This window comes from Brachyhypopomus gauderio, chromosome 17 (genome assembly GCF_052324685.1).
Source record: "Brachyhypopomus gauderio isolate BG-103 chromosome 17, BGAUD_0.2, whole genome shotgun sequence".
Taxonomy (NCBI): Eukaryota; Metazoa; Chordata; class Actinopteri; order Gymnotiformes; family Hypopomidae; genus Brachyhypopomus; species Brachyhypopomus gauderio.
In genome coordinates, this window is record NC_135227.1 from 17,626,707 (window position 1) to 17,640,823 (window position 14,117).

Here is a 14,117-nt window from a genome sequence, read left to right on the forward strand (position 1 = left end):
GAGGGGGTTGGTGTGTGTGTGTGTGTGTGTGGGGGTAGTGTGTGGTGAGGGGAGAGGAGGGGGTTGGTGTGTGTGTGTGTGTGTGTGTGTGGGTAGTGTGTGGTGAGGGGAGAGGAGGGGGTTGGTGTGTGTGTGTGTGTGTGTGTGGGTAGTGTGTGGTGAGGGGAGAGGAGGGGGTTGGTGTGTGTGTGTGTGTGTGTGTGTGTGTGGGTAGTGTGTGGTGAGGGGAGAGGAGGGGGTTGGTGTGTGTGTGTGTGGGTAGAGTGTGGTGAGGGGAGAGGAGGGGGTTGTTCGTGTGTGCGGGTAGTGTGTGGTGAGGGGGAGAGGAGGGGGTTGGTGTGTGTGTGTGTGTGTGTGTGGGTAGTGTGTGGTGAGGGGAGAGGAGGGGGTTGGTGTGTGTGTGTGTGGGTAGTGTGTGGTGAGGGGAGAGGAGGGGGTTGGTGTGTGTGTGTGTGTGTGGGTAGTGTGTGGTGAGGGGAGAGGAGGGGGTTGGTGTGTGTGTGTGTGGGTAGTGTGTGGTGAGGGGGGGAGGCGGGGGTTGTTCGTGTGTGCGGGTAGTGTGTGGTGAGGGGGAGAGGAGGGGGTTGGTGTGTGTGTGTGTGTGTGTGTGGGTAGTGTGTGGTGAGGGGAGAGGAGGGGGTTGGTGTGTGTGTGTGTGGGTAGAGTGTGGTGAGGGGAGAGGAGGGGGTTGGTGTGTGTGTGTGTGTGTGTGGGTAGTGTGTGGTGAGGGGAGAGGAGGGGGTTGGTGTGTGTGTGTGTGTGTGTGTGTGTGTGGGTAGTGTGTGGTGAGGGGAGAGGAGGGGGTTGGTGTGTGTGTGTGTGTGTGTGTGTGTGTGTGTGTGTGTGTGGGTAGTGTGTGGTGAGGGGAGAGGAGGGGGTTGGTGTGTGTGTGTGTGTGTGTGGGTAGTGTGTGGTGAGGGGAGAGGAGGGGGTTGGTGTGTGTGTGTGTGTGTGTGTGTGGGTGTGTGGTGAGGGGAGAGGAGGGGGTTGGTGTGTGTGTGTGTGTGTGTGGGTAGTGTGTGGTGAGGGGAGAGGAGGGGGTTGGTGTGTGTGTGTGTGTGTGTGTGGGTAGTGTGTGGTGAGGGGAGAGGAGGGGGTTGGTGTGTGTGTGTGTGTGTGTGTGTGTGTGTGTGTGGGTAGTGTGTGGTGAGGGGAGAGGAGGGGGTTGGTGTGTGTGTGTGTGTGTGGGTGTGTGGTGAGGGGAGAGGAGGGGGTTGGTGTGTGTGTGTGTGGGTAGTGTGTGGTGAGGGGAGAGGAGGGGGTTGGTGTGTGTGTGTGTGTGTGGGTAGTGTGTGGTGAGGGGAGAGGAGGGGGTTGGTGTGTGTGTGTGTGGGTAGTGTGTGGTGAGGGGGAGAGGAGGGGGTTGGTGTGTGTGTGTGTGTGTGTGTGGGTAGTGTGTGGTGAGGGGAGAGGAGGGGGTTGGTGTGTGTGTGTGTGTGTGTGTGGGAAGTGTGTGGTGAGGGGAGAGGAGGGGGTTGGTGTGTGTGTGTGTGTGTGTGTGTGGGTGTGTGGTGAGGGGAGAGGAGGGGGTTGGTGTGTGTGGGTGTGTGTGTGGGTAGTGTGTGGTGAGGGGAGAGGAGGGGGTTGTTTGTGTGTGTGTGTGGGTAGTGTGTGGTGAGGGGAGAGGAGGGGGTTGGTGTGTGTGTGTGTGTGTGTGTGGGTAGTGTGTGGTGAGGGGAGAGGAGGGGGTTGGTGTGTGTGTGTGTGGGTAGAGTGTGGTGAGGGGGAGACATACATGTGGGCGTGGAGTGATTGCAGAATTCTCCGATTCACTCTCCTCACATACTCCACTATACATAAACCCATCCATAAAATGGTCTAGTGTCATTCACTGAGGAAACGTTCAACAAAAGGCAGAAAGCCACTACCTTTTATCCTTCCCCTTTTTAAGACTAGATGAACCGCCCTTGTGAAAGGTTTACTCTGTTTCTTTCACCATCCCGACTGTCTCTCAGGACCCGCAGGGTAAAAGCTCACTGTTATAATTGGCTCGAAGGCTGAACAGCCAGGATTATAATTGGTATAGAATGATGCAGTGTGAATCACTGCAGAATCTCAGATTTGTTCATATTATTCCAGCGGTCTAGGCAGAAGCACACACCACAGTCTCTAGGTTAACAACGCTTAACCCAGCGACAACACTCCCACAGCTATTTGGGGTCCGTTCCCTCTGATGTACACATATACGTCAAAGCTTATGCTATTCTCCACGCTCTAGTAGTATTGGTAAATTTTCTAGGCATGTTGGTTGCATGCCGTGATTCAAAACATAACAGTACGTGCAGTTTTTCCTCATGAATTGTGACTCAGTGCAGTTTCACTCTTTGATGTCTACTTCTTTGAACTGTTGCACTGTCACTGTACAGAGAATATTTCTTTTATTTATGTATAGATTAGCAGAAGGCTTTTTGCTGTAGTATTACACATTAGTGTAGATATGGTCAACAGCAACAACAAAATGAACCTACACTAAACTGAATGTGTTTAAATGTGTTTAAATTTAAATGTCCCCACCATTGGAGAGCAAGGGGAGATGCTGCTCACCTGAACCAGGAGTGTGATGGGTCCACTCTTATCCAGCTCCAGAATCTCTCCGTTCTTCGTCCCCACCAGCATGTGTCCATGACCCAGAGATATGGCACGTATGGAAGGGTTGTCCTCTAATAATAACCCTACAGAGACAGAGACGCATGCTCCGTCCTGACGCGTCCATCACCCTGACCTTGCCCAAGAAACAGTGCCAAAGGATTCGCATAGGAGCACCAGAGATGTTAAAGAGGTGCTCCAGTAAGACTGCTGGGTGTCACAGTAGTGAAAGCGGTGAAGCTCCAGGGAAGTTATCGGGAATGGAGGAGTGTGGGTAATGGGGAATGGAGGAGTGTGGGTAATGGGGGAGAGAACTTACCTTTGGATCCCGGGGCCAGCACTGCTCTCTTGATTGCGTAAGTCTTCAGGCACCTCTCAAAAGTGTCATCCCACAAAGCCACCAGGCCGTCCTTACCCCCAGTCACAAACCCCTGTAGGCAAAAACCACTCATTACGAGACAAGCTCCCTGTAGCTCTCACTGCTTTCTCATTTAGACCACTTAAGCTGTTGGTTTCTTCACGATGGCTCAACACGAGCCTTCTAAACAGATTTAGCTTCGTTGTATCACAAGTAAACAATCTAGTAAACATTAAAGATTCAGTCAAATCCTCCATCGCTCTGCACAGAGAAAAATCAGCTAATTTTCTTCCTTAAATACAGAAAACACATATTTCGTTTTGTTGCCTTACATTACTAATAAGAACACAATCCAACCTGCATATGGTTCATGTGTGCCTGTTCATCTATAATCACGCTATCGTCTCCCTCCCCAGTACCTTCTCCAGGGCGTACATGCTGAAGACTGGCCCATCGTGCGCTTTGACTGTCTTCACCAGGAACACGTCCCTCCAGATGCAGATGTCTCCACTGCATGTCCCAGAGAACACGGTGTCCTCTGTCCATCCGTGCACCGCACACATCATGGTCTCGGTTTTACCCATGCTTCCCCTCCTCCCTATCAGACCTCCTCCTGGGCGGACACGGAAGGAGACGCTGTTGGCAGGTCACAACTCCACAACGCCCGATTAAAGCAGCACCTCCCTTCAGAGCGGAGGAAAAGCTATGGCGTCCATCCACGGCCCCTTACCTGCTTTATGCCAGAACTTTATATGCTTCACCCCAACAGTAACGAGCTTGTCAGGCATGTGTGGATTGATTTTAACTATAAATATTTTGTCCTTGCTCCCCCTGCAAGAGGAAATGGAGAAAAATCTGAAAGGGAGAACTGGGGGGGAACGGCACCCACCACATATCCACACGAAAGCCCATCGCTGTGGCAACAGCGACAGAACAAAGCTGCTCTCTGTCATAACGGAGGGGTTCAAAAGTTCACGGGAGCCACTGCTCGGCTGTCACTGAGCCGTCTGCCAGGCCGTCTGCTGGGGGGGGGGGGGGGGACGTCTGGCGTGAAGCAGTGGGCGCTGAGCAGGGGCGGCACTGTCAGATCATATATATCACCAGCCGCCTGTCTGTCCTTGCTACCTACTGGTGTGTGTGCGTGTGTGTGTGTGTGTGTGTGTGTGTAGGGTGGGGCAGTCCTCCTCAGTCATCACCGCTGTGATTCGGGGGTGCATAGCATGTTTAAACAAATGCTTAATTCAAAGCCGCGTATACACAACGTTAATGTATCATGTTCACAGAAGGTACTGGTGTAAACATTGCATTTGTACTGTCAGTAAACACTGAATACGATAGTATGTATTCATGCTTGCCAGAGACGGCAAGGTCTCTTTTCATACGTTTCAGACAATCACTGGTTAAATATACGATTGACAAACCTATAATTACAGTGTTAAAGATTTCAAGTGTATTATGACAGCAGGATTAAAAGGTTGTTTACCCAGATAATGGCAGTGAGATCATAGCCCTTCTCTACTCATCTGTCACAGCAGAGAGTGAGAGAGAGAACTACATTACCCAGCATGCTCCTGCGTTAATAACCAGGCCTCGACAAGACCTGACTGAATGAGGCTCTACCACAGCTAAGTCGATGCTACCAAGGACCCGCCACATTGAACATGTCCTCCAACAACGTCACCCATATACACATGAATGAATGGAATGTATGTTTGTTTACAAAAAAGAAATGGTTTTGATTACATATAGTCATTTTGGAGTGTCATGTCAGTGCTACCAATATACACTACCAGTCAAATGTTAAGACATGGCTGACTGAATGTTTGATCTTTATGGATTTAAAGGCAGTTTTAGTTAATGGTTTATGCTTAAATTTGCTTCTAAGACAAATATAAATAATGTATATATGCATTTTTTTCCAAACCAATGTATACAGTATATAATTAAAATACTTATAATAAAATACATCCTACAAGTGTTCAGCATACATGAGAATGTGCTCAGGGCATCATAGGTGCTCAGCGTACATGAGAATGTGTTCAGGAATGAGAATGTGTGTAAACGTTTGACTGGTAGTGTATGATTTAAGGAGCAGGGACCTGAACACTTGATCTTAATGACGTACTTCCCCAAAATCTCTCGTATTGCAAGCAACATCAAAAAAACATCATTTAAACCTCTAATAATTAAAACAGAAGTGTGAAGAAATGCCTATGTATCAGTTAGAACAGAAGAGAAGAACTGTCTCCAGAGGACCACAGAAGGCAGCTAACCGGAAGGCAGACAGCTTTTCTCCTTTCCTCCAGTCCCAGAGCACGATGGTGTGATTGTCATCGAGTCCCACCGAGGCCAGACGCTTCCCGTCCACTGAATAAAGACACACACGAGTCATTAATCGGCGCCGCAGCCATGTGATAAGGCAATCACGTCCTCGTTAATATGTGACCATAAAACAAGGTGTCGCCACGAATGCATTATTACATGTGCAGGGACTTCTGATATCCAGTAATCAGTCATGCGCATAAATTAAATCCACGTTTCACCATGTGACACACGTGACGTAAGACATGCATGTGGAGGCCGAAGCATGCTCCCATGCTGTTTGTCTTCTGAAGCAGACGTTCTACACCACCTCTGGTCTTAGCCGCACTGGACTTCGTTTAAGTCTTGCATGTGGTGATTGGGCCACGTGTGCTGCGTCAGACTGCCACGTGCACTGCGTGAGACTGCTACTCTCTGCTGCCCACAGTCCGATAGGCAGTACACAGAGAGGTTGAACTCTAACGGGATCACTGCTGATATTAAACTGGTTCTGCCATCCACCATTAAAATTCTCTTTTAGAGTCTAAAGCAGCTCACAGACTTCAGAAAGAATTTCAAAAATATTGTTTCATATATATATATATATATATATATATATATATATATATATATATATATATATGTGTGTGTGTGTGTGTGTGTGTGTGTGTGTGTGTGTGTGTGTGTGTATATATGTGTATTATGTATATTATTGTGATGACAATGACAACACTCACTTATGAACCACTACTGTATGTGCTACTTATTAATCTGAGCACAGTTCATGGGCGTTACCTGAGAAGTCGAGGGCACACACTCCCAGCTGGTGGGATCCTTTAAGAACTGACAGTGGCGTCAAAAATTCTGCGTCCCAGATGTGTATGGAGGAGTCTCTGCCCACCTGTTCCATTAAAGCACACGCAGGTGTCAACGACCAAGGCCTTTAGATAGTGGCCACAGAAGAACATGTGACTTGAAATAATCGGAAGGCTCAACATCGCCAGTTGGACAGCTGAAATAATGGCGCTGGTGGAGGATGAATAATAAACTTGGACACCAGAGAATAGCAGCCAGATTGCTTCATGCTGTACGATTTCAGGGCTTAATGAAGACATTTGAGTGCAGCCAGTACGTGAGCATACTTGGCCCGTGGCGACGTAGTCTTTCAGGGGGTGGATGGTGAGGCAGAGGATGTCGTCATCGTGACCCAAGTAGAAGCGCTGCGTGTTCTGCTGGCGGTTGTACACCACCCCCACCGCGGCCACGTGGTACACGATCTCCCCGGTCTGCGTGTAGAACAGGTTGCTCCGGCAGTCGTGGCCACGGTAGCTAAAAACACAGGCGAGCGAACTGTGAGACACTGTGAGACACTGTGAGACACTGTGAGATGAGCTTCAGCCAGCCGCGGTCGGCCACGGTGGCCAGTGGCGAATAGAGGCCAGGAAAGAGGGGGAGGAGCCTCGAATGTGGTGGTCAGGGTGGGAGGGCCTGAGGCGATGAGGGGGCGGGGCTTACCCGTGGATGAAGTGCAGTCTCAGTCTGCTGGTTGGAGCTTTCGCCCTCTTCTTGACGGCCGCTGCTCGGTGCTTCTCCTTGTGCCGCTCTTTAAGCTGAGGTAGGTCTTCTTTGTAGACCTGCACAGAAGCACGCGAGCCTTAGGCAGCGTTGGGGGGGGGGCGTTTGGGGGGGGGGGTTTGCATGACACACAAGAACCCGGCCACAGCGCTGTAGTTGGCTCTGATGTGATCCACTCTGGCTCTACGCAGAAACATCAGAGGGCTTCACAGACCTGTCGCCGATACGTAAGTTGCATTTCCTGCTCAATCTCAAAGTCCAACTCAGGCACATCAGACTGGTCAGAATCCGACTCCTCACTGTTCGAGTCCACCAACATCTCTGTAAATTTGACAGTATCAGAGGAAACCTGAATCATCTGTGAATCTTGAGTACTTCACAATTATAAGCCAGAGTCAGAGTTAGATAAATTCATAAATGATGAATCTGCCTGTTATATGACATTGGGAACAACCTGTACATCATTCTAACCCAAATACAGACTTCTCAGAAACGCCATCAGTCAGCCTGCTTGTAAAAATGCTGATGGCTGAGAAGCAGCACTTTCAAGATGAGTTGTGGGAGGCCCATTAGGGTAATAACCTGCTGTTCTATACAGCACTGGACAAAGGCACAAAGAACCTTGCAAAGTGATCACATTAAATGTTTCAGACATTAAAACCCTATATTAAATCGAAATAGTCCTTCATAATTAACTGTAATATTTAATCAATAGTCCTTAATAATTAACTGTAATATTTAATCATTTTACAGTTCTTGATCTCTGGAATTGCATAATTGTCAAACTGAAACTGTACCTTGTGGGGCTATACAGAGCGTTTCCTTAGCCTTCTTCTCGGGTATAAATTTCCACTGGAACACTGAATGGTCGGCTCCACCAATAGTTATCACCCATTGGTGATCATGTGACCACCTAACGTTGGTTATATGTGCGGAGTGGCCAAAGTATTTTTTGAACTTTGCACCTAGGACCAAGCAACCAAATGTGTATTCAGACACAAAGAAACAGAAGAGCATCACCAAAGCAAATGACTGTATAAGTCACCAACCTTTCCTTATGCATGGATATCGCACTAATTTTACTAATCCGTAGTCATCAGCCGTTACTAAAACTTGATTATTGAAGTTGGCATCCACGGCATTGATGTCGTTAAAGTTGGAATACTTGGGCCAGATTCCGTTCACTTCTGGGCCGAGTACACACGTCCAGGAGGCCCACTGGACTTTCTTCATCTCCTCCCAGTTAGTCACCTCCTTCCCAGCTGAACACACACAAAACACAGTACAGAAACGCCAGGGATTCCCGTGCCATCAAAACACAACAGCCATCTTGGTGTTGCCGCATTCTCTGAATAACCCTGCTTCATAAACCGAGTCAAAGAATCCGGCGAGATGAAGAGAGATGATAAAACGCTCTACAATGTACAACAGAGCACAGGTTCATCTTACCTGGCATTCTGTAGAAGAGGCGTATTCCATTGCCGTCGTTGGTCTGCAGGTACTTGCTGTCCGTGGACCAGTCCATATGCGTGATGAAGCTGGTGGAGGCCACACACTCGCCCACCTTCTTGTAGCGCTGCACCACACCGTAGATGTCCACCGTGCTGTCGTTGGATCCCACGGCCAGGTGCGTGCCGTCGGGGGAGTACTTCAGCTCATGGATGGCCTCCTTGCGGTCCTTAATGTGCACCACCTCCGTCAGGTCCCTGCAGGGTGGGGTGGGGGTGGGGGGGGTAGAAACGGCCCTTGGCTTTAGCGCCTCGAGCTGCTGCCTGGGAAACGTGGCCCCTTTCTGGAGATATGAAGCATGCACCTGTGTTGGGCTTCCACGTGTGACCCACCTGACTCTCAGCACAGTGAAGGAGCCGTCCTTCATGCCCACGGCCACGTTGAGGCCGTCGTGGCTGACCGCCGCACAGCGGATGGGTTCCTCCATGTTGCAGCGTGCGATCATCGCGTGGTCCACCAGGCTCCAGATTCTACTCAACGTGCAGCGAGAGAATGAGGACAAAGTCACACGTCCACACGCAACACACAGAAACACAAGAGTTTATGAGCCAATATGGCGGTGTTGCGGATGTGGGTACCGGACGGAGCGGTCGTCACTGCCGGTCATGGCGAGCGGTTTGGTGGGGTGGACGGCGAGGGCCCACAGTTCACCCTCACAATGGCCCTGCATGATGAGGAAGGGCTTGTTCCTCTCATGGACCACCACCTCAAAGATCTCGCTGTCTTGAGTGCCCACCAGGATGTGATCGCCGCTCCAACACACACTGCGTACCGACAAGCCTAAAAGTCACACCCCCAAAACAAACCCCACAGAAAAACAAACGTTATTAACACAGCTAGATCCTCACAGACGCGTGTCATACTGACTCAGAGAACCTGGAAGTGAATACAATAAAGGTTTGGGGAGCGTAGAGAGCTTCCAGACATCTACTGGCACAGTGTCATGCATATACTGGAGAGAACACAGATTACTGCAGACAGTGGTACTGTTTAATATTGAGACCTCATCAGTGTAACCCACCTGTAAGAGAATGTTTACCTAGCTACTAATGAGACAGCCTGGTACAGAACAAATGATGAGACACTGCACCATGAATATTCTAAGCTCTTATTCAACAAGAGATGCTAAGATTTCTAGGAGAGGAGTGAATTGTAATGTTCCAGGCTATTTGCAGTAATGTGTGATAGACAGAAGGAGCTGCTAGACGCTGGGGTTTACCTTTATATCCCTGCTCTGTTTCCCTCAGGTCGATGACAGTGATGGGTTTGAAGTTCAGGTCCCACAGGCGGATACATCCGTCCCGTCCCCCAGTGGCAAAGCCCTCTTCACATGCATTCATGCTGAATATCCCTGACTGAAAATATGCACGCACACACAACCACACACAAACACACACACACACACACGCACGCACGCACAGCACTGCACGTGAGATGATTCACGAATTCTTTTCCACACCAAACAATTAATCTTTAAAGGTGAAATGTAAGCACTGTCTGAAATGCAGAATGTTTCAAAACCTTTTATATGACATATGCATATTTATGCATATTCATGCATATTCATCAGAATGACTAATTTTAATGCATACCCCATACTCTACTGCAGTGGTTCCCAAACTTTTTCTGCCGTGCCCCCCTTTAGTAGATGAGAATATTTTTGCCCCCCCCCCCCCACACCATATTGACACATGTGCACATGTTTTACTTCCAAGCTCTGCGCCCCCCCTGCAATAGCTCCGCGCCCCCCACTTTGGGAACCACTGGTCTTCTGGCAGTCCCTGAGTTACACAGGTGAAGAGAATATGATAAAAATGCATGCGTACTACACACAAATAGGCCAGTTATTCAGAGCTTACACAGGGAATCAGTGAGCACCAAAACCCCACCAGCCCCACCAGCTCCACCAAAACCCCACCAGCCCCACCAGCTCCACCAAAACCCCACCAGCTCCACCAAAACCCCACCAGCCCCACCAAAACCCCACCAGCCCCACCAGCTCCACCAAAACCCCACCAGCCCCACCAGCCCCACCAAAACCCCACCAGCCCCACCAGCTCCACCAAAACCCCACCAGCCCCACCAGCTCCACCAAAACCCCACCAGCCCCACCAGCTCCACCAAAACCCCACCAGCCCCACCAGCTCCACCTGCAGCAGTGGCTCCAGGATGTTTACACATTGGGTAGCAAATGGTGCAGCAATGCACACACATACTGTGATTTTCACAAGTGCACATACACAGACTGTGATTTCCACAAGTGCACACACATGAACTATAATTTTCACAAGTGCACATACACAGACTGCGATTTTCACAAGTGCACACACATGAACTATGATTTTCACAAGTGCACATACACAGACTGTGATTTTCACAAGTGCACACACATGAACTATGATTTTCACAAGTGTTGCCTCATCCTGGATAATCACTTCTGCGCTTTTCCTGGTGCCACACACACCCAGCCCACGTGACATGATCAGCCAGCGTGTTTACCTTCGCCCTTCCCAAGAGTGTCATTCAAACCAAACTCCTGCAGGTATTGATGAAATACCATGCTATATAATAGTCTTATATAAGCATAAATCTCTTTGCAATACTGGTTCCATAACAATATCATATTAGCTGATTCTGATGTTGTATTCCTTCCCTGTAAGACGTTTCTGTCTCAGTATGAGCCACCAGTATTTGGTTCAATATCCTCTAAAGTGTGAGTGTATGCTGTTTGAGCTTACTGGGGTTATATGAGCAACCCAGTCTTACTTTCTCCAAAACCAACATGTTCTTCTATAGGTCAATAGGGTTTTTTCTTTTAAGTTTCACTGCAATAACAGACCTATAAGAACTTTATTCCAAAATGATCCTGTTACACTACCTCATGGACATTCACACTGCTATTGTTCTGTTCAAGACTTTTAATCTAAGAAGTTCTGGCTAATAACTAACTCGTACCTAATAATACAATAATAATACTTTACACAGTAAGAGGCAACACGACTAATAGCTAAGTCAATTTTGAGAAACTTTCAACTTATATGTAATATAATGGGTATTAAATGTTAACTAATCCAATTACAGAGTGCATGCATGATATTTGAGTCTCTCATACAAGAGAGGCGATCCAACCAAATAGCACAGCATCTGGCTAGGACAGCTAGTTAGCATGCATAGTTGTGTTTAGCAAACAGCCTAAATTGATTGTTCCTAATTGGTTAAAGTGTCTTAATTCTTTAGCAGACAATTTCATGTATAATTTCTTGAAAAGGCATAGCTATCTGCATTATGCCAAATAAGATACTTTTAAGATACCATTACTCTAAACAGGTCAAAACAGACTAGACATAAATAATATAAAATTATCTAAAAATAACAACATTTATTTAACTAGATTTTGGATTATTTGACACACCAAGATATGTTTTACAGTGCAAGCATGTAATCTCATTTCTGATCCCAGATAACCAGTTATTCACTATTGATCCTGAATATGACCTGAACATTACTGACTTTGTTGATCCTGGGTAGCCAGTTTATTTAAATCTTAACTATGTTAATTCTGGAAAGTCACGTAATGATGTTCATGACTGTATTGATCCTAGATTCTTAATTAACTTAATGACTATTGATCCTGGATAGGCAGTTAATCCTGTTATTGATTGCACTGATCCTGGATAGCAATTTAATCTTATTACTGACTGTATGCAACAGCTTCTTAAATACCACACTGACTGTGTTGGTCTAGGATCGCTATTTAATCCAGTTAATCACAGTAATGATCTTGAATCTCGTGTTACCAGTTCATGACTTTTTATGCTGGATAGTCAGTTATTCCTATAATTGCCAGTCAGTCAGTCATGTAATTCAGTGTATTAATCCTATTATTCGCTGCTATTGATTACAGATAACCAGTTAATCATATTATTAACTGTATTTATACCTAGATGGTAATAATATTGACTGTGTTGATCTTGGCTAGCCAATTAATCCTAATGTTGACTCTGAAGATCCTAGAGAGCCAGTCAATAATAGGAATCATAAATTTAATCAACTATCTATCAATACATAAAAAGAGCTGAAATTAACTACGCCAATCAATAATTGGATAACATGCTTACACTTGGTATGTTTGACTAATCTAGTCTAAATAATGTCTAAATAAACTATTCTCATTTTAAGATCATTTAACAATAAAATTATTATTTTAGCTATTTCTAAGTACTTTTAAGATTCTTATATATGTATCTAACTTATATAATGATAATGATAGACAACAATAAAGGCATAAACCAGAAAAAGAGTCTATTAGAGTTGGGCTTCTCTATTAGAGTTAGAGTTAGAGTTGGGCTTCTCTGGCAGCGTCACACCCAGTGTCTTTAGGCGCCTCCGGTTCTGGAGGAGCTGAGTAAGTGGCACCAGGAGCCGGTTGGTGGGTCTCCCAGGGTGCGAGAAGGAGGAGTCATGAACATGCAGCACTTTCATCATCAGCAGCGACAGGCAGAGAGAGTTGAGGTGGCACAAGTCTATGTGAAGAATGTATCTGTAGTTCCACTATGATGTGCAGTTCCACTATAATCTGTAGTTACAGCGCACCAAAATCCCTTTTTACGTGGAAACGCAAGATGTGTTACTCATCGGCATTCAAGCAGAATTACGTGAACGACAGGCTCATGCTAACGATATCAAGGATGTTTACAGAGACTGATAGAGTGGTGGTGTAAGAGGCTACAAACGTTTTTTTAAATACGGTCTGAGTGTCTTTCACACTCAGCCGATGGCACTGTGGAAGAAAATGTGTAATTTTCACTGAGACAATCAGAAGAACAAACACCAATCCAATCTGAACACGAAATAATGGGCAATAATCTAATCCAATCAGAACGCACATTCTTAAAAAAAAATCGCAAAATAGAAATGCGACAAATCACAAAAGTATGACAAATACAATTGTTTAGTTCAATTTGTTTAGTTATATTATGACATTTTTGCACTTAAACTTGAGCGGTAAGGTTTCTTGGGTGGCAGCTCTCAAACTACATGACCAGGCTACTGTCATAGGCTGAACAATAACTAACACCTGACAGACGTACGTTTATTTTACCGTGTCTGACATTTTCGACAAGCTGACAGTATATGAGTGAGGGGAAATATGGCAGCAGTGCCTTCGTGTGTGCGCTTGCACACATTTGTGTGCGCGCGGGCGTGTGTGTGTGTGTGCGGGCGTGCGCGCAGGCGTGTTCCGGAACGTTTGCGGCTGTGTGGAATTCGCTTGCAGTGGAGAGGCGGGATTTGCTCCGTCCTGATCCGTGGGGAGCCAGCAGTGTGAAGCGGTGTGACAGCAACACGAGAACACCGACGGCCCGCTCCCCTCGGGCCGCCTGCCTAATGACGTCCCCCGTCGCTCCTCACCCCCCCCTGCTCCCCTTCCTCACAGACGAGTTAACGAGGAGATCATAGGGGGGGGCCTGATGACGGCGGCTCACAGGTTTGTCAGAGACACCTCGTCCCTACGTTACGGCTTCGTCTTCACAGATGTCGGCCCACGACAGGTCTCATTACATGGGCTGGCACACCACACATTCTTGTCCCCTCAAAGGTCATGATCAAAACAACATGAAAAGAGGTTCTGGTTATAAATCTGGTTGTGGGGACCTAATAGGAAGAGTCTGGGTGCTGGCCATTTTCTTTTTCTAAAGGAAATTCTATTAACTTTTTTGTTTCAGGGAGGGCTGCGTTAATCTCGAGACCCCACCCCCTTCCCTGCTGGACACGCCCCCTTCCTTATGCT

At 47.2% G+C, this 14,117-nt stretch overlaps 1 protein-coding gene across 5 annotated transcripts in view; it reads right to left on the bottom strand.

The window, feature by feature from the left end:
• Positions 1-14,117, bottom strand: part of eml5 (EMAP like 5) — a 60,723-nt gene that overhangs the window by 17,225 nt on the left and 29,381 nt on the right. For all 5 annotated transcript variants that reach the window (XR_013121817.1, XR_013121816.1, XM_076977907.1 and 2 more), the window contains exons 6-20: positions 9,549-9,684; positions 8,908-9,109; positions 8,662-8,799; positions 8,270-8,526; positions 7,870-8,082; positions 7,618-7,785; positions 7,035-7,141; positions 6,761-6,879; positions 6,388-6,574; positions 6,041-6,146; positions 5,218-5,311; positions 3,675-3,775; positions 3,364-3,557; positions 2,906-3,017; positions 2,545-2,672 (exon numbers count right to left, since the gene is read on the bottom strand). Coding sequence is in view for 3 of the 5 variants with exons in the window: in XM_076977907.1 (XP_076834022.1) it covers positions 2,545-2,672; positions 2,906-3,017; positions 3,364-3,557; positions 3,675-3,775; positions 5,218-5,311; positions 6,041-6,146; positions 6,388-6,574; positions 6,761-6,879; positions 7,035-7,141; positions 7,618-7,785; positions 7,870-8,082; positions 8,270-8,526; positions 8,662-8,799; positions 8,908-9,109; positions 9,549-9,684 (2,262 nt within the window). In the remaining 2 variants the exon portion in view is untranslated. The remainder of the gene's footprint in view (positions 1-2,544; positions 2,673-2,905; positions 3,018-3,363; positions 3,558-3,674; positions 3,776-5,217; positions 5,312-6,040; positions 6,147-6,387; positions 6,575-6,760; positions 6,880-7,034; positions 7,142-7,617; positions 7,786-7,869; positions 8,083-8,269; positions 8,527-8,661; positions 8,800-8,907; positions 9,110-9,548; positions 9,685-14,117) is intronic.